We start from the raw sequence: 18,319 nt of genomic DNA, 5'->3' as shown, positions 1-18,319 counted from the left end.
GACAGCCAATGCGGCAGAGAAAAGAGCCATTATGCCTCCACCGACCACAGCATTTACATCATCAGACACCCCAAAGCTCTCGCATGAGAGCATGTGCGCTTATGAAAACTGGTGTGCGCATGTGGTTTTGCATGTCATGTAGTACATGCAGTAATCGTCTCAAAGAGCTAAATAGCATGGGTGCTGTTGTGGCCTGATTGTGAGAGCATCAGGCTGTTATGCTGGGAGACCTAAGGTTTGATCCCACCACCGGACACTTAATTCTTTTGTTTTCACTGTGTGAGCTATTCAGCAAGGCAGCAAAGTCTGGGAAGGTTCACCAAGAAAGCTGTTTTACAATTTTCCGTGTAAAGCAAGCAATAAAAAAAACAGTAAATACGCTCACCTTCACTGTGCCCTCAGCATTCTGTCTCATTGTCCCAGTCACTATCATATTCACTGTCTGAGCCGGAGTCTGAGTCAGACACCTCAATGGCCACCCTCCTAGCCAAAATGGAAGCCACATCATGAGGTTGTGCTGCTTTCTCCACCTGCTTCTGCTTGAAGTCTTCTACTCGCCGAAGCTTGATGCCTGGATAAAAGCAGATGCAACATAATAGAGTAAGCCATCAAGCCAATGCCCGTGCCAGCCATGAAAAAAAGATTTCCATTCGGTCTCATTCCAGCAAATATAGAACTGCAACTTCCGCAAATGATCAGCCTCATGCTAACGCAGACAAGATTCTGAGGTGTTGCCGTGTTGCTGGAGTGTCAAAGTGTTGCAGTGCAATCTTTCAGCACCGTAAAACAATGTTGCAATAATACTTAGCACATTGCGAGCGGCTGCCCCCAGTGGTGACCGTAGTGGCGACTCTAATAGCAGTAGCGTCCGTTCTGGTGGCACTTGGGGCACAGTGAATATGTTAAACACACGTCCTCACCCATAAAAATACAACCAAATTTTGATGTGCACCAGGCAGATTTTCCAAGCTCACAACGAACAGTAGGAACTCATTGACAAGATCCCGTTTTGTATGATTTCCTGGTGCCAACGTTCGCGACAAAGAACACAAGAAATGACTCAATACAGTTACACTTCTTTTTTACCGGTTCATAAGTTCATGAAAAACACAATTTTTTTGTGCCAACGTTTGGTATATCGTCAACTGCAATCGTATGATCATATTGCCTGGCCGCTAGATCGCATATAAGCTAGAAGAGACGCGCACGATGATAAAAGACAACAGCCACTTGTCGCGGCACCTTCCCCTCCACGACCAGTGCTCGACCACCTGTTTTGCGTGAACACGCCAGCACGCACTCTGTTTCCACTTCCGGTACTGGCGAATCTTCTCGGGGGACATCGCACATCTCATTCACAACTGCCGTTGCCAACCCTGATGCGATAAGCACATTCGCCCATTTGTTTCACTGCACATCTGGTGCAGCTGCTGAAAGCAACTTCACACTTCTCAAAGGGCCCAAAGCACTTCTTCGTGAAAAAATGCAGTCGGCAGTAGCATAAACTCCTGTGAAACACCTCAGCCAAATTTTGCAGTCGTAGGCGGCGCATAGAGCTCACAAGCAGAGCCGCAAAGTCACATATTTCTCAAACACTCTTTTCAAATGAGGCCTTCTCCTCACATGCTTCAAAGCTTCCTGAGGCTAGGTCGTCATATGCAACATTCCCATAGACAGATGCTATTGGCCGATAACTGACATCAATCAAGAAGGGTGCTTGGATTAGTCTGCTTCTTCCTACCCTGACTGTGTACCCTGACTGACTACCCTGACTGATTGACGCAGTTTGATGAACAGGCTGAAGTAAGTGAAAAAGCTGCTTTCAAATTTCTGTAATAAGTAAGCATTTCCAGAAGAAGCCAACTAACGTGTGTTCACGGTCTGCTTCAGCTGTTCGCGTAGAAATTAAACTTCAGTCAACCCGCTTATTCGTGATGTAGCCATTTGGTCTCGCTAATTTCAATTAGTTTTGAACACTCAACTAGTCTCGAAACACATTAAATTTAAAGAGACATTAAAGGCAAAAACAAATTCAAGCTAAAGTGATAGATTAGTGCTTGAGAATCTCTAAGGCGTCAATATTATCGTGAACAGAGCATTAATAATTGAGAAACTGAAGTACATGCAGGGCATGATTAGAGTCTCCCCCGGGACATTCAAGTACTTGCCCTATGACGAAAGCACTCCTCAGTTAAATTCTGTCACTAGTGCTCAACTACATGCTGCAAAAAACATCCTTGTGTTGTATTATACGATGAAATAAAATGCTACTTGTCCAGTTCTATTTCATCTTTAGAAAAAGAGAACTCATTGAAATTGCCATTGACAACAACGCGGGCGGTCGAACGGTTTCGTTTGCGCTCAAATCTATGCCGTCCACGCTTTCGCATTTCAGTACTTTCTTGATCGTGTAGTGCCATGCTGGTTTTGCTGGCTCGCAAAACTTTCACAAACTAGAAGTAGCAGAGGATTAAACTTCCATGTGATGTCGTGGGATGTCCGAACAGTCCACGCCACTTGACCAAAACGTAGCTGCGAAAAAAGTAGCGGCGAATCCCCCGCTCTGTCTTGAGTCGGTACCGTTGTCTGTTGGGCACCGTTTTACTCACCGACTGCAGGCAGCAAAGGGTGGTGATGGCATATGCAACATCACCACTCCCCCGTTTCGGTGGAAGGATATTTGAATTTAGAAAAAGGCATTTGGACTCTTCAGACGCAATTTTCTCGTAGACTAAGTTTTTTTCTTGGTACGAAACAAGCGTTACGAGGTTTCTGGGATAGTATTTAAACAGTCCACATTGACCTAGTATTTGCCTTTAGTGTCCCTTTAAAGTCAGACCAAACATAAGCTTGCCAGTGACCAAACATAAGCTTGCCAGTCGTTCAATAAATGCAGTATCAAAGACACCACAGACTGTATGGAGGACATGTGGTTGTTTACAGACATCAATAAAGCGCTGCCTGAGAGTGATGACGGTGGACATTAAGCAAATAAATTTCCATTATGTGAAGGTAAAGTTCTCTGGTTTCGTTTTTTTCTTATTGCTGGAATAAGAGGCATGCTACATTTTCCTTGCTCAAAGATCAGGTGCGCATTCGATTTATCCTTTGTTTAGGTGCTCCAATGTCATCGTTATACGAGTTTTCTACTTTGAACCCACAAAATGAGGGTGCGCATTCGATTTGTGTATATGTAAAAGTTAGGACAAATATTGCCAAATGAATCAGTGGTATGTATCAGTGTTTTTCTGCTTCCTGTTTAATTCAGCCCACCAGATAATTAGACCAATTTCGTCAGTCCCGCCAAGGTCAAATTAATGGAAGTCGGCTGTATATCAAATGTAGTTCAATAGATTTGTAGCACAGTGCTACAGTTTCGCATGGGTTTTCAAAGGGATGTTACAGCTGTTCGATATAGACAATAATTCAATATATCCGGGATTGACTGCATACGGTAGAACTTGCATACATATACGCTGAAGCATTCCAGCATCATAATCCAGAACAGAACACAGAACTAGTCTTTTTTTTTTTTTAAGTTCATTGTATTCTTGAAAGAATGCACTCAATGGGACCAATGTTTTTAAGAAATGTCACAAAATAAAGTAAGAAACGCAGGCCATCAACCACTTACCTTCTCTGATCGCAGCCAAGAGGTCACTTCTCGGATCTGTCGGTGGTGCCGGAGTTGTTCCTTTGACAGGGGCAGGCGCTGCCCTTTCTTCCTTCTGGACCCCTCCTTTGCTGGAGCCAGAGCTCTCAGACTCTGCCAACATGCCGTTGGACAGGCCTCCATTGACCATTGCTGGGGCCGCCGTGACCCCATTGGGTGGAGGCAGGGGTGGCGGCGGAGGAGGTGGAGCCACAGCCACACCAGCTCCCACTGCAGAGTCCATCGCAGAATCGGGTGCCGGCGGCGGCGGAGGAAGTTCCATGTTGTCGGCTCCATTGTCCACACTGGCCTGGTGCACTGGAGGTGGCGGAGCCTCCACAGCGCAGGGGACAATGGGGCCCCCAGCTTCGGGAGGTGGCGGTGGTGGTGGAAGGGTTTCCCTTTGGCTTGCCGTCCGATGGCGACTGGCCCCACTTGATGGAGTGCCTCCCGTGATGCTTGGCGAAGAAGTGCCACTGGAGACAGAGCCGGCTGTGGGCGGGGCCGGAGGTGGCTGGCTGGGGCGAGGCCTGCGTGATGGCGTTCCATTTCCATTGGCTGGCGAGGGTGCGGGCTGCTGCTCCACATAAGGTGGTGGCGGTGGATAGTGGTTCGGCGACTGTGGCGGGACGTGCTCCGAGTAGGCGGGCGGGGGAGGCGGATAGTGGGCGCCGGGTGCCAGCTCGAGGCTGCTGGGGCGCACGGGCCCATCAGGCAGCGTGGCAGGCGGTGCCTGCGGCTGCTGTTGCAGCGGAACGTGAGGCAGGGGCACCCCTGGCGCAGGTGCCCTGGCGTTGTTGTACGGAGTGGTAGTCCCATAGATGGGCGTGTGGTCCAGAAACTCCTGTGTTGTGGCCAGCTGGCGGTAGCGTTCCCGAGTGTTGTGGGGTTGCCGCACCTTCTTGTGCTTCTTGCCTTCGGGCCGAACTCGGTTGGGCTGGTGGGAGAACGGAACGACTCAGGAGAATGGCAGGAACAAGCAGCGTTTGCCACTAGTGGCCTTCACCAAAAATTTTTGCACATAACACCAGCGCCAGTCTTAGTCATCACATTCAGAATGCACCAAGTGGCTAGACTAGAGCAAGTGACTTTCTTCAGCTCAGCAGAAGCAGCTGTGAGAAAAGAAACTTGTGCACAGGCACACTTCCTAGGAAGTCAAGCATTAACCTTGCATTCGTCAGGTGTCAGTGAACACTAACAGGATTGGCCAGCAGAAATGCTGCAGAGCATGAATGAGTACCTACTTCGGCCATGCAAAAATGAAACTTGTTACCGTTGAACCCACATATAACAATATTCAAGTGCCAAGAAAACACTATTGTTATAACTAGGTTGCACGAAAAAGCAGAAGGGAAAAACATTTAAATTGGAAAGAAATGCAATTGAAACCGCTTATAGCCTTACTGGTTTTAATGATACTCACATGCAATAATGAGCAGATGTCGCTAACTACAATGTTCCTATAGCGCATTCCAGTCGCCAAACGATTTTCCGGATCTAGCGGGGACTGAGAAATAGTCTGAAAAACTCGTTCACCCCGAAAAATAAAATTTATTAAGCTTAGAGTGGCTTAAAAAATCTCTAATAATGTTCTTATTCATACTATGCTTGGAGGTGATCAGATTTGCTTGGATTTGCGCATGGGTGACATCTCTGCTTCGTATACAGTTGACAAGAGTGTAAACCACGTTGGCAATCTCCATTAGTACAGACCGTCATGGAGGTCGAAGAAACGGGCCACGTTACTTCGATCACGCTAGGCACACACTAAGGCACAGGCGGTGGCACTATCACACAAATAAACACACATAAAGATGCAACGTCTCCAAGACACACTTGCTCTGTAAGCACACCACAAACAACATAACCACCAAAACAGAAAAATATACAGAAAAAGAAACAACTGATCCCGCATTAAGTCATTATGACAATAGTGCTGACCAAAAAAAGAAAAAGTGCTATCCCTTGGAGCGTTTTGACAGCTAAGGAAGAGCAGGCATGGCATCCGAGACCGCAGGATGGCGCGCGCTCTCTATTGATGGCGTGTGCCTCCCAATCTTGGAGGCTATAGAGCAGGCCACTAGAAGCCAAGCCAGTGGATAATCCAACATGGCGGCCTCCAAGATCGGGTAGCGTGGCTCGGAATGAGCAATTTAGTCTGGAAAATATAACTTTGGGGCCTAAATTTGTCGAAAAAAATCGGTCGCCAAAATGCATTAGCTCTATGGGAACCCTGATGATGCATTTATGAAGTCTGGAACATCCATCACGTCAAAATTTTTGAAGTCCGAAAAACCCGTCGGCTATTGTAGCAGCCATAAAACAATAAAATCTTGCTAATGGGTGTCTGCACAGAAAATAAAAGAACTGCGAAATTCAGGAAAGGAAAAGAAAGTGCAAGCCACTTCGTCACCCCTGCCTTTGTGCCGCACATCCTGCATGCTGCGTTCAACACCTGTCTCCCTTCCACCGCTCTCACCTACGTCGAAGAGGTAGAAGGGAGATGGGAGAGAGGTGCGCAAGCCGAGTGATAACCGATAACACCACATGGGAACATCATAGTAAACGGGTTATTTTACCGCAGAACACAAACAACAGTTGATGGTGCATCTGCTGCTAATTGTTATATCGGGTATATTTTTTAAAACAATGTTATTATAAATGGGTTCGACTGTCATATGGTATTATGGGTTTGACTGGTACTAATGGTAGCAAGTACAACAATTCTAGTGGTATGTGCACAGATCATGCAAACACCAATGCAGAGATTTTGCTTTTTCCTTATTATGTGATAATACCTCTAACTGTTGAAAGTCAGAAATTAGGGGTGTGTGAATATCAAAATTCCCAAATATGAATCAAATACGAATACTTAGCATTGAACATCGAATAATCATATGCACATGCATTTATTAGCAAGTTGGTCTATTCCAACATTTTGGAACATTGCAATTACAGTACATTGTCATTTGTAAAAAAATTAAATTATTAACCGTTAAACTAAAAGATTGTGTATTTGGCTTATGTTAGCTTTGGAAAATTTAATTTCTGCTAGTTGTCTGTTCTCGTGATCACCACCGTCAACCTATTTTATGTCCACTGCAGGACGAAGGCCTCTCTCTGCGATATCCAATTACTCCTGTCCTGCGTCAACTGATTCCAACTTCCGCCTGCATATTTCCTAATTTCATCACCCCACCTAGTTTTGTGCCGTGCTTGACTGCACTTTCCTTCTCTTGGCACCCATTTTGTAACTCTAATGGTGTCTTGTTATCTATCCTACACACTACATCACCTGCCCAGCTCCATTCCTTTCTCTTAATGTCAATTAGAATGTCGGCTATCACCGTTTGCTCTCTGATCCACACCACTTACTACCAGTCTATTAATGTTACGCCTAACATTCTTCGTTCTATCGCTCTTTGCGCGGTCCTTAACTTGTTCTCGAGCTTCTTTGTCAACCTCCAAGTTTCTGCCCCATATGTTAGCACCGGCAGAATGCATTAATTGTAACACCTTTCTTTTCAACAATAACCTGTGCCTTATTATACCGCATCAGTTTCCCGTAAATTCAGAGGCATATCAACTCTACCAGTCGTCACTGATTGAATTTGCTGTCAAGCAATAAGCTCAGGATTGGGGGTGGGACCTGCAAAAGAGTGCTCCTTAGTTGTTCCCAAACCCGTGTCCCTTGCTACTAGGAGGCTGGCTTTCCTGCAAAGCTTACAGCCCTGTCACACGGGCACACGCAAGCTCCATTTAACTCCTTCGTCTTTATATCAAGGGAGCTGCCCATGTCACACGGTCTCCATTGCGCCAAGGAAGTTAAATGGAGTACTCTCGTTCCCAGATAGCTACAGCTGCGAAGAAAACCACACTAATACAATCGTCTAACTGGCTCACTTACAAATTTTAGAATTTTCTTTTTGCCTTTACACGCCACATAATGGGAGTTTTAATTTGTTTTTAAGGACATAGCGTCTGTACCCTCTTATATGCTTTGCTATGCCACATGGGTAGACGTCGTTCTGCCATTTGGTTTGTTTATCCACATTGTCACTCATCTGGAAGCAGGCAAGCTCACCACGAACATGTGCATGATTATACAGTAAAAGCTCGTTAATTTGACTTCGATAATTCGAATTCATGGATAATTCTAACTGTACGATTTGGTCCGGACAAACTCCAAAGAAGTCTACGTATAAAAAGCCTGTTAATTTGAACAGGAGAAGGTTCCGCCATGAATAATTCTAATTACGTGCCACCGTGCCGGCGGCTTGGCGCCTGGCACACGGGAAGAGAAACGCGCCTACTGTATACGCACAAGACCGCGTCGACTCCGGAACGGAGAGAGAAGGCAATATCTGAAAAAATCTAACCGGCACGGGGTCAGCCAGAAGGCAGCGGCGGCTGCCACCTCTATGTTCTACGTAACCTCCGAGACTTCTTGCTCGTTGCGAATCTCAGAGGCTTTGCAAATCTTGTGTAGCTGCTAATGTTGTGCGGCAGATGGCGCTGCAAGCACCAAAACACAGCGAATCAAGTGCGTCGCAGCTGTGCTTGCAATCAAGGATCGATGAATCAGGGCCTTTGCCACCATCACATGTTCAGCGTCTTTGTCTCTGCAGCTTCATCGGTTGTGCACATCTGTTTTCAGCTTAGGAAGTATCGGCCGTCGCGATTCCTTGCGATGGTTTTAAGCCTCGGTTAACGTTCGTTTCAGGGGACGTCAGTGGTGTGGCACAGTCGGACCCAGAGCTTCGACTTGAAGATGGCGTGTGCCCGCGGCACGCGCCATCCCTTTTTGACACGCCAAATTTCTGACATGCCCTAGTGCTTCCAAATCGCAGTGTACTGTTGTTCTCCCTCACTTTCGTTAGTTCGAACTGAAGCGGCTTCTCCTTGCGGTTCGAATTAACGAGCTTTTACTGTACAACACAGAATCACAACTTGAAGCGCACCGGTCGAACAATGTGACCCCGCACACGAAAGCAATAGCACAGTGTGGCCAGCATCGCTTTCAACTTCACAATGCTTGGAAAACAAGTCTTGGAGTAACATACAGCAAACTCCCTCGCTGTGATTTTATTAGGTTACATACTGCATTAAAAGAAACTATCTTTATTGGCGACTGTATGTGTAAGCAGTTGCACGCGAAAGTAAGCGCAGCAGCGCCGTTTCTGCCCCATGTGGCACTCGTCAAAAGTTCGCAACGTGCGGTGTAGCATGGCCGCAACTCCATTGTTGCAAATCTCAATTAGGGAGTTTCATGTCAACGGAGCTTGCGGGTGCCCGTGTGGGCGGGTATTAGACGTCCAGTGGTTAAGCGTATTTTACAGGTGGAATTTGCCAGCAGCATGAAATTATCACAAAATTCAGCCCAAGATCAGACACGCTTCCTTAGATCAGACAGAAATAAACGCCAAGAACCATGTTTGCTCTCGCACGGCCAGCATTATGTTCGATTTGTTGCGAATATTCGTATTTAACTGAATATTCGAAAATCTTGAAACACCTAGTTTTCAAATCGAACATGAATATTAAAATATAATATTCAATAATACTTGAAATTTTCGTATATTCGCACCCCCCTACCAGAAATTCAAATTATTTTAAAGCTACTAGTATTAATTCACTCTGATATTTCTGCACCTATGAATTCTTTAGCACTATAAATCGTTGCAGCACATCAGAGGTGTCTCGTCAATTTCCTTTAATTCAATCACAGTTAAGCTTACCTATAATTCTGCTGTATTTAGGCGCTGAATGGTTCCCACACTTTATTAAGAAAAAAAAACAAGGCGGTGCAACTCATTTTCGGACTTGAAACATCAAATAATTTTAAATAAAGCAGATATTTACAGTTAAATTAAGAAATCGCAAGTCAGTAGGCATTCACATTAAATACACACCATCACTCACTTCACCCATGACACTCAGGGGTAAATACCAAAAATCACAGTCCAAACACATAGATTAGACCAAACATTCGTACTGCAGGTTCAAGCCATGGTTCAGACACAGATGAGAAAGGTTAAAGCTGTGGGAAGCAATGTGCAGAAAAAGACATGGCGAGTTACACTCACCTCAGCTCCGTCCTTTGAATGCACCAGCTGTGATGACAAGCGGAAGGCCAAGCCAGAAGTAAAAGCATAGCAAAAAGAAAGGGAAGTATTGAGTACACGAAGGCGGCAAAGCATTTCAAGAGGACGACAAAGTTTTAGTGTCACGAGAATTAGGGCAAGCTTAGCATGTTTGAGTGTACGTGCCAGTGAATTAGTGCTAGAAATGCCAAGCTCTGTTCTTTCACACATGCACACACGACACACACGTGCGAACTCCCTAAATAAAAGAATATGGCATCACCATTTATGTGACTTTCTTAAAGGCTACTGCGACAGCCATGGAAAAGCTTGGATATGAATGGTTTGGCCCATCTTGGCACATCTTGGACTGGCCTAAGATTTGGCAATTTTGACATCCCAGTAGCAAGCTGTCACGAGAATGACTGTAAGCTGCTGTCACAGCACAAAAAAAAAGCATGTTCTAGGGAGATAATTTCTGGCTCTGGAGCAGGCAACTTCAGACACATTAGACCAAACAAGAATATGCCAATATGCCCAAGGCATCTTGTTATAAGACAGATGTATAGTAGTTGTTCTGTGCCTTGAAAGCTAGTTGCAAAGTGTCATGCCGTGGAATAAAAAGGCGAGTGCTGAGAATGTGCCCATACCGTACCGTATATACCATGCAAATATGATGGAATTACTATATCTTTCAACCTTTTCCATTAAAAAATGCAGTAAAAGTCAGTTTTGTTAGAGCCAACACAACTGATGACTACACAATGTCACTTTCTCCTGCGCTGTTTTTATTTACATATCTACTTCCAACACTGTAAACTTTTTTCACACTTGCACGTTCATCCTTTGAAGTTTCTTGTAGACATCAATCTATATTTGCTATCTAATCATTCCGCAAGTACCCAACCCAAATGCTTACAAATTTATTGTCTGCACTCTCTTGTATTCTCACTGAGTAATTTTCAAATCAAGTGCTAGTAGCAGTTAGCCCCATAACACCTTCCTCTAGGTGCTTTTACCGCTTAAAAAAGTTTTACAGCTAGGCTAAGATTGAACACACAAACCAGCTTCACCGTACATCCCTGCCCTGCTGACATGATGACATGTCAGAGTCTCTAAAAAAGTTGAAATCCACAATTCACTTGTTTGTACGCACCTGAAACATATTAAAAGCCATGCATGTTGTGCCCACGTCGCTACAGTGCAGTCCACTTATAACGATATCGAGAAAGACGAAAAATATGATCGTTATAACCGATGATCGCTATATCTGGACTGCAGTTACCAAAAAAAAAAAAAATTTTAAACGCGTTTGCGCTCTTTACCTTTGCAGCTCTGAACTCGAATTCGCTACTTGCTCTAAAGAATAGATGATGTATACAGTAGGCCGTAAAAAACAAACTTTATTTCTAGCGCCAATGACCGTGTCAAGGATTAGGCGCGCCGAAATAGTCCGAAATCTGCACTTGCTTTTGCGGCAGCTTCAGCTTCACAACCGCGGTGTGCATGGATTCCAGCTGCTGCGCGAACACTGGCGGCAATCCTTTAGCATGCATAAAATCAATTAAGGAGTCGATCGACGACAGTGCACTTTGCGTGGACATCGTGGTCGGGGTCAAGGAGCCACTGTCGATCTCGTTGTCACTGTTGCTGATGCCATCGCCACCGTCGCACAACTTTGCGTCTGTCGAGACAGCACATCTTCGGCGATCGCCTCGTCGGTGATCTCATCGCAGAACGAGGCAGCACTGTCTGCAGTCAAAAACTCCTCCTTCGACACACCACCTGTGTCACCAGTAGGAACGAGCTCCCAGAGCTCGGTTATGTCAGCGACTTCCACCGGGTCGGTCTCAGCAGGTTGGGGAAGTTCGTCCTTACGCACAAAGCCCGTCTTCTTGAAGCAATTGGTGATGAACCACTGGTAAAGCGCCTCTTCAACATCGGCGTACAAAGGGTCTCTAACCCCTTTTCCGCTGATCAGAATGGCCGCTGATAGCTCCTGCCTTCACAATCGCGGTGCTCCCGGTTTTCAAGATGGTTGATATCGTTAACTGGACGAGCTCATACTTCTTCACGAGGGCGCTCACCTTAAAGCCGCATCGAGAGTCCTGCAAAATATCCATCTTCGTGTCAAGCGACACAGCTTTGCGCTTTGTCGGCGCCATCTTCGAACTGGGTTGAACCGTTGGTTGCACGCTGCTTCGGTGGCGTCAGCCTGCTAGCGAGAGAGACGCGGGACGGGCGCCACCGCGCCGCTTTGCTTGTCGCTTCTTTTTTTCTTTCTCTCTCTTTCGGAGCGACTGTGGCCGACGCGCATGAAGCAGCTAGCGCCATCTTGTGGCGCGCTGCGCCAACGTTGGCTGCGCCTACTCGTGCGCGGGCGGGGCGAGACGCGCTGCGCGGTAATAGCGGCAGATACGAACTTACGGAGGTAAACATCGCCTCGTCTCGACATCGTTCGCTTCAGGGAACTAAGCAACGCAAACGTTACGATTATATGGCACGGAAAACGCCGTCCAGACTGCAAAATTTTGATCGTTATATCCGATATGCGGTGAATAACCTATCGTTATAAATGGTTTTTTTCCCCATAGACCTAATGCATAATATGACACTCTTATGTCGACCCATCGTTATAACCGATATATCGTTATATGTGGTATCGTTATAAGTGGACTGCACTGTATAATAAGTTGGATGTTGCGGAGAAACTATTACAACAATATGTGATAAAAATTCATATTTCCCTTTTGTTCTGCCCTTATCACAAGATACATACTTTGTATAGCGCTTCAATCGCAAAGTAAAAACATAAATCTCGAGATCACAAAACAAACAATCAAAAAGCAATGAAGCACTCACTTTCTTGCCCCTGTCAAGCATTATCCTTTCTGTGTCCTTGAGCATTTCCCGCCTCCAGAGCTCAAAGAAATAGCCGGGGTCTGTGTATGACTTGAGACCATCTTTTCCATCATCCCTGTAACGAAAACATCATTCCTTTGCTCCCACGCTGCTCTGCCAACCACAAATGACACACAGAAGCAAAAAAATCATTGCGAAGGTGTCTCCTAAAAACCACAGAACTTGTCAAAGCATGTCAACTAGCTACTGCCCTTGCCCTGCCATATGTACAGTAACACCTCATTAAACCGTACTTGCTTAAACAGTAGTTTCTTTTTAAATGTAGTAAAGTCATATCCCTGACTCAGCAGCCATTGAGCATAATGCATCTTGTATCCGCATAAACCGTACAAACTTATTGCATACGTATCGGTTCACAAGTAGTGTTTCCACTTTTTGTTGCGCAATCACGGCGGTATGTCGTCCCCATCGACGGCCCGGCAGAACAAGAAGCCACAGAGATCAGAACGGCCTCAAAGCGCAAATTCAGAGGGCACGTGGAAGGGTAAAACCACGTCAACATTAACATAATTTTGGCACCTTGCCAGAGAGTGTTCTTTATTCTATGAGAGAGCACTGTGGCGTCGTACAAGCCAGCACTCATGTCATGCCGAAGCTCGAACAAAACACCAGGTGCTTAGCATACAAGAAAAATTGGACATAGTTCGTGCTTTTGAATGTGGAACGAAGAAGTCTGCGCTGACCCATGAGAGGGATCTACCTCTGGCTACGGTGTGTGGCACTCGGAATGCAAAGGAAAGCTACCTTACAGCATTGCTGCGACCATGAAAAGATGTCAGCTACGAGGTTCGACTTTTCCTGATGTGGAGGAGGCGATGGTGAAGAGGTTAAAAGCAGCGCGGTCGAAAATCCTGCCTGTTAGTGGACGCCTACTTGTGGAGAAGGCCCTGGTCTTCGCTTTGCAGATGAACCACGATGACTTTGTATGCAGCAATAGCTGGCTGGCGAGGTTTAAGTCTAGGCACGGCATAAACACGAGAACAGTTTCAGGAAAAGGTGCCACTGGTGACGTAGATGGCACAGAACAACGGCAAAATGGTCAGCTGAGGCGCATCTTGATGGACTACGCACCCAGCAATATCTTCAACGTGGATGAGTCTGCCCTATTCTTAAAAGCTGCTGGCAAACAAGACGCTTGAGTTTAAAGGTAATACATGTACCGGCGGCAAGCATGCCAACGACAAGACTTGTGTTGCGTTCAGAGCAATTATGTCAGGAACTGGAAAAATTCCACTTCTCGTGATTGGGAAGCCAGCTAAGCCGAGATGTTTCAAAGGCGCCCGATGGCCGCCTGGACTCGTCTACCACAACAACACGAAACCGTGGGTGACTGCAGAACTTTTTGAGGAGTACATGCGCCTCATCGACCGTCGTTTTGCGTCGAAGAACAGAAGTGTTGTTATCTCGGATAATGCATCGGCGCAGCCGTCGCGCTTGATAACCTTGCGGCTGTGAATTGGTGTTCCTGCCTCCTAATACCACAGCGATTGCCCAGGCCTTCGACCAAGGTGTTATTCGGGCTGTGAAACAGCTCTACAAAAAGAATCTGCTCCACAGAATTCTTCTAGCCCTTGAGTGTGGCAAGGTTTTTTTGCAATTGGCCTGCTGGGCACAATTCACCTGCTGGAATACTCGTGGCAGCAGGCTGAATCGGCGATAGCGCAGAACTGCTTCAAGTGCGCTGGCTTTACAATGTGTGCAGCTGACACAGAGGATGCTAGCGACACCGTTCACCAGTCTTCTGATGCCGTCAACCAAGCTTGTGTAACCCTGCTCACTGAAGTGCTGGAGCGGTGTGGTGCTACAGAAGGCATTTTCTTTCACCGAGTTCAGAGACGTCGACAGCAAAGTTCAGACTTCTCCAGACATGTCTGACAAAGCCATCGTTGTCTCTGTTGTTGCCGAAGTGTCGCCTAACAGTGATGAGGACAACACGGAAAGCGACAGCACGGGCGATTCAGGCCCAACAGTGGCAGAAGCTGCACATTATGTCAGCCTCATGCAGGTGTTTGCCAAGAAGAGGGGGCTGGCGGAAAAGCTGGCTCACAGCTTAAATGAGTTTGTGGCCACTGTCGTCACTGCTAGGCCACCACGGCATCAAAAAAAAATAAGACTTTTGTCGCACATAGTAAATGAATACTGTATGTTTTTTGCCCTTTCATAACACTCTAAGTTCCGTTTTTGACAGGTAAGTGGGTGATCTCGGACTCTTTCAGTTAAGCAGTACTACCGTTAAGTACATACTTTTCCAGAGCTGCGACCAAGTACGGTTTAATGAGGCTTCACTGTATATTAACCTTCTTGGGAGGTATTCTCTAAGAGCCCACCTAGTGGACATGTCCATTTTGTCTGCTGTTGAAGTTCTGATTGCCTGGGCTGGGCTTCGCATCCGTGGCAGCGAGGCGCCACAGCCAATCAGCACTTTAGCAGCAGACGCAATGGACATGTCCGCTAGGTGGACTCTTACAGAATACCTCCCCAGGTTAGTTCAGTCAGTAGAGCAACTGGCCCAAAATGGTGTGGCTACTGGCTTTGATTTCCGCACCCGAACAAATTTTCATTCAATGACTGCAACGCTTTCTTTTTCACAAACCCAATGAGGTTGTTTGTCTTATCTTTTTTACAGCGATACTGTTAAGGGCTACTTTCCTCACTATCGTGTCCGCGTGTAGAAAAAAATCCCAAAGATAGTGCAGTGCCGGGCTGACCCATGGCAAAGGTGAAGCAGACGTTAAGCATTCGCCATACGTAGGCTGATTCTGAAGATGGTACGATGCCAGGCCAACCCACGCCAGAAGTGAAGCAGGCATTAATCCATATGTGAGCCGATCCTGAGGATAGTGCAATGCCGGGCCGACCCGTCGCCATTAAGGGGCCCACATACACAGCTTTGCCGGTCATTCTTCTTCACAGAGTGGAAAGGCACTGGATTTTTTTTCTCCACCTTTGTGTTACATTTACATTTCTCTTTTAAGTATCTTCTTGCACCTTGCAGATTTACAGATTTCATGCGAATTTGGTTAAGCACCTGTCACAAGCATGGACCCCAAGAAAGTAAGCACACCTGTATGGATTCAGCTTGTCCAGGGGCGGTGGCTTGTCGCATGCTTGGTACATCTCGAGCATGCCTGCTGGCATGGTCCCTCGACACACCACCTGCTGGTCATACACTATGGAACTGCGGAATGCCTTGCGCATGTGTATATCTTGCAGCGACACTGCACGAGAAAAAACAAAACAGGGCAACAAAGTCAATATGATGTGCACAAACTAGAAAGAACACCACGCACAAATGAGGCAGGCTATGGTAGCAAGCGGAAGCTCGTTTGGCTGGCTTCAGAATGCCACGTTGCCATTGCAGGGGCCTCAACACCAGCAGCCTTGACGACTTGAGTGAGTATATGAAAGTAAACTGACAAGTTTCTTGGTAAGCTGACATACTACCACTTGACCTCTGTGTCTGAAAGGACATCCGCTGCCACGGCCAAAAGTGGCAGTGACAAAAACTCCCAGAGTTTATGTAGTGCACACGAGTGTGCAAATATGTAAAGCTTCGAAGTTGCAAACCAGACACTGCCCTATTTGAGCCATAAATAGAATCAAATAGTCACTAGTTGTAAAAAGAATGCTTTTTTAATACTTCAAATCCCCACATGTGAGCTATCAAGCAATAGATTGAAACAGAAATGTGATAAATTTCACACCAGCGACCATAGTAAACAAAGAACTTACATAGAACTTACAGTGAAGAACTTATAGTTAAGGACTTACATAGAGGAGCCCGCTATGTTTCTCGGGGGCAGTATTCTCGATTAATCACTTTCAGTGATTGTTTAACTTTCACAAGATTTCGTGAGACCTGGTGCTAGAAGTGTGGAAGTATTTAGCCAACAGTGCTCTCGGAACTGTGCAAAGACAGCGAGTTTAGTTCAGTAACAGAAATGTCATTCCTGGCACTGTACCAAACCAGAAGGAATAGCACTCATTCCTTCTAAAAGCCAGCCCTGAGCAGACACCTTTAGTGGGACAGATATGCACTTTATTAATGATGATTTACCTTTAGAACAACCTGCCACAAGCTGCAGCAAACATGGGACTGCAGGGACTAAGTAAAGCAGCCTATTTAGATTATAGTGACTTTGCTGGTGCCGATTTTGCTTCCTTACAGCACTTGTCTGAATAAAACTTGCTTGCAATGGCTACCTCCTCTGGCATCCTTTTACCATCCGAAAGCTTCCAATGGAAGGTACAAAGTCCAACGAGCGAGATCGTTTGGCGACCAGAATCCCTCTTTGAAAACTTGATGCAACATTCATAACTTCATAGAATGAGACTAAATTCTAAAACGTTATGAAAAATTTGGGAGTGTTGCCAGGTATGTCCCATTTCCCTTTTACTCAATAATTCTACATTTCAATAAAAAAAAAAAGTTATATTCTTCTACACTTTCCTTCGTCTAATAGTCTAGACAGTAAGCTTCATATGGTTGCTACTAACAAAAAATGTAACCCTTCATTTCACCTTGTTTCTCTCACTAAATGACACTGGTGTCACAAGAACTTTGCCCACACAGCAAAGCTCAGGTGTTGCTGTACTGCCTTTATTGACTACACATATTCACACTATCTTGTGCAGTACTGCTCCCCTCTGCTCTTTGAAGGGTGAGGAAAAGACAAAACTTTGTGGACGCTTAAGCTTCGACTTTAAAACGCAATAGCATTCAAAGATCCCCGACTGCTCCTCACGCTTCCCAGTAACTGCAGCTTATGGAACTGTAATGTTTACCAAAAAACGCTGGAAGTGAACGCTATGCACTAAGGCGAGCTTTCTCATAGAAACACAGCTTCTTGAGCGGGCTGATGCGGGAGGTAGTGCAAAGCCATGCCAAAAAAATTACACAATTTTTAGGTTTCTGTTATTGTTTCACACTTTTAATATTTCAGCCAGAGAAGATCTAACATAAAAGGCATGCACTGTCAGTGTTTCGCTTCATGACATTTGTTTGCGGGCTGTCATTCTCAAAATTCCTAGGAATAAATTTGTCAATAATGTAAGACACGGTATGAGCAACTTTAGTGATAGAATGGTGTGGCAATATAACCCACATATACTGCATGTCATATAGCAAGGCGTGGCATGTACATGCACCTAAATATATACGGCAATTTTCGCTCGCTGGTCGCCAACGCTGGCGCCAGATTTTCTGCGACACGGCGCCCTTAATGCTATCCCAATAAAAAAAGTTAAAAGTGCTGTATGTATCTAAGTGTGCATGCTCCTAAGGCACTGATTAAAACAAACGAACAAAATCTTTCCAAGCATAACTACAAGAGCCAAAGACTTAAGGATAAGACATGCAAATAGTGTACTTACTCATTTAAGACCTATGCCCCTTACTTTAGAGATAAAAAATAGCTCACAGGACAGTTACGAGTGTGACGTAAATTCTCACCGAATCACTTGTGGGTCTCAAGGCCCTGCTTCGTCCATGAAATTTCAGCATGGGGATGTTTTATAATGCTCTCGTATAAACTACTATGCTCATCTCCAATGTTCGCTGGTTTTTTAAGCATACACTGGGGCAGCCGAAGGCAGTACAATGGCGACGGCACGTCAACAATGGCATGACGATTGTATGATGAAGGTGCAATGACAATTCTGA

The 18,319-nt window shown here is 45.6% G+C and overlaps 1 protein-coding gene across 1 annotated transcript in view; it reads right to left on the bottom strand.

Annotated features, from left to right (window-relative positions):
- SCAR (wiskott-Aldrich syndrome protein family member 3 SCAR) overlaps positions 1-18,319 on the bottom strand; it is a 30,171-nt gene that overhangs the window by 6,683 nt on the left and 5,169 nt on the right. The window contains exons 4-8 of the mRNA XM_050171641.2: positions 15,722-15,875; positions 12,598-12,712; positions 9,739-9,765; positions 3,635-4,589; positions 386-571 (exon numbers count right to left, since the gene is read on the bottom strand). Coding sequence (XP_050027598.1) covers positions 399-571; positions 3,635-4,589; positions 9,739-9,765; positions 12,598-12,712; positions 15,722-15,875 — 1,424 coding nt within the window. The 3' untranslated portion in view covers positions 386-398. The remainder of the gene's footprint in view (positions 1-385; positions 572-3,634; positions 4,590-9,738; positions 9,766-12,597; positions 12,713-15,721; positions 15,876-18,319) is intronic.

Source organism: Dermacentor andersoni, chromosome 6 (assembly GCF_023375885.2).
Source record: "Dermacentor andersoni chromosome 6, qqDerAnde1_hic_scaffold, whole genome shotgun sequence".
Taxonomy (NCBI): domain Eukaryota; kingdom Metazoa; phylum Arthropoda; class Arachnida; order Ixodida; family Ixodidae; genus Dermacentor; species Dermacentor andersoni.
Note: the sequence above shows the minus strand (reverse complement) of the source record. Positions and strands in the feature narration are given on the sequence as shown.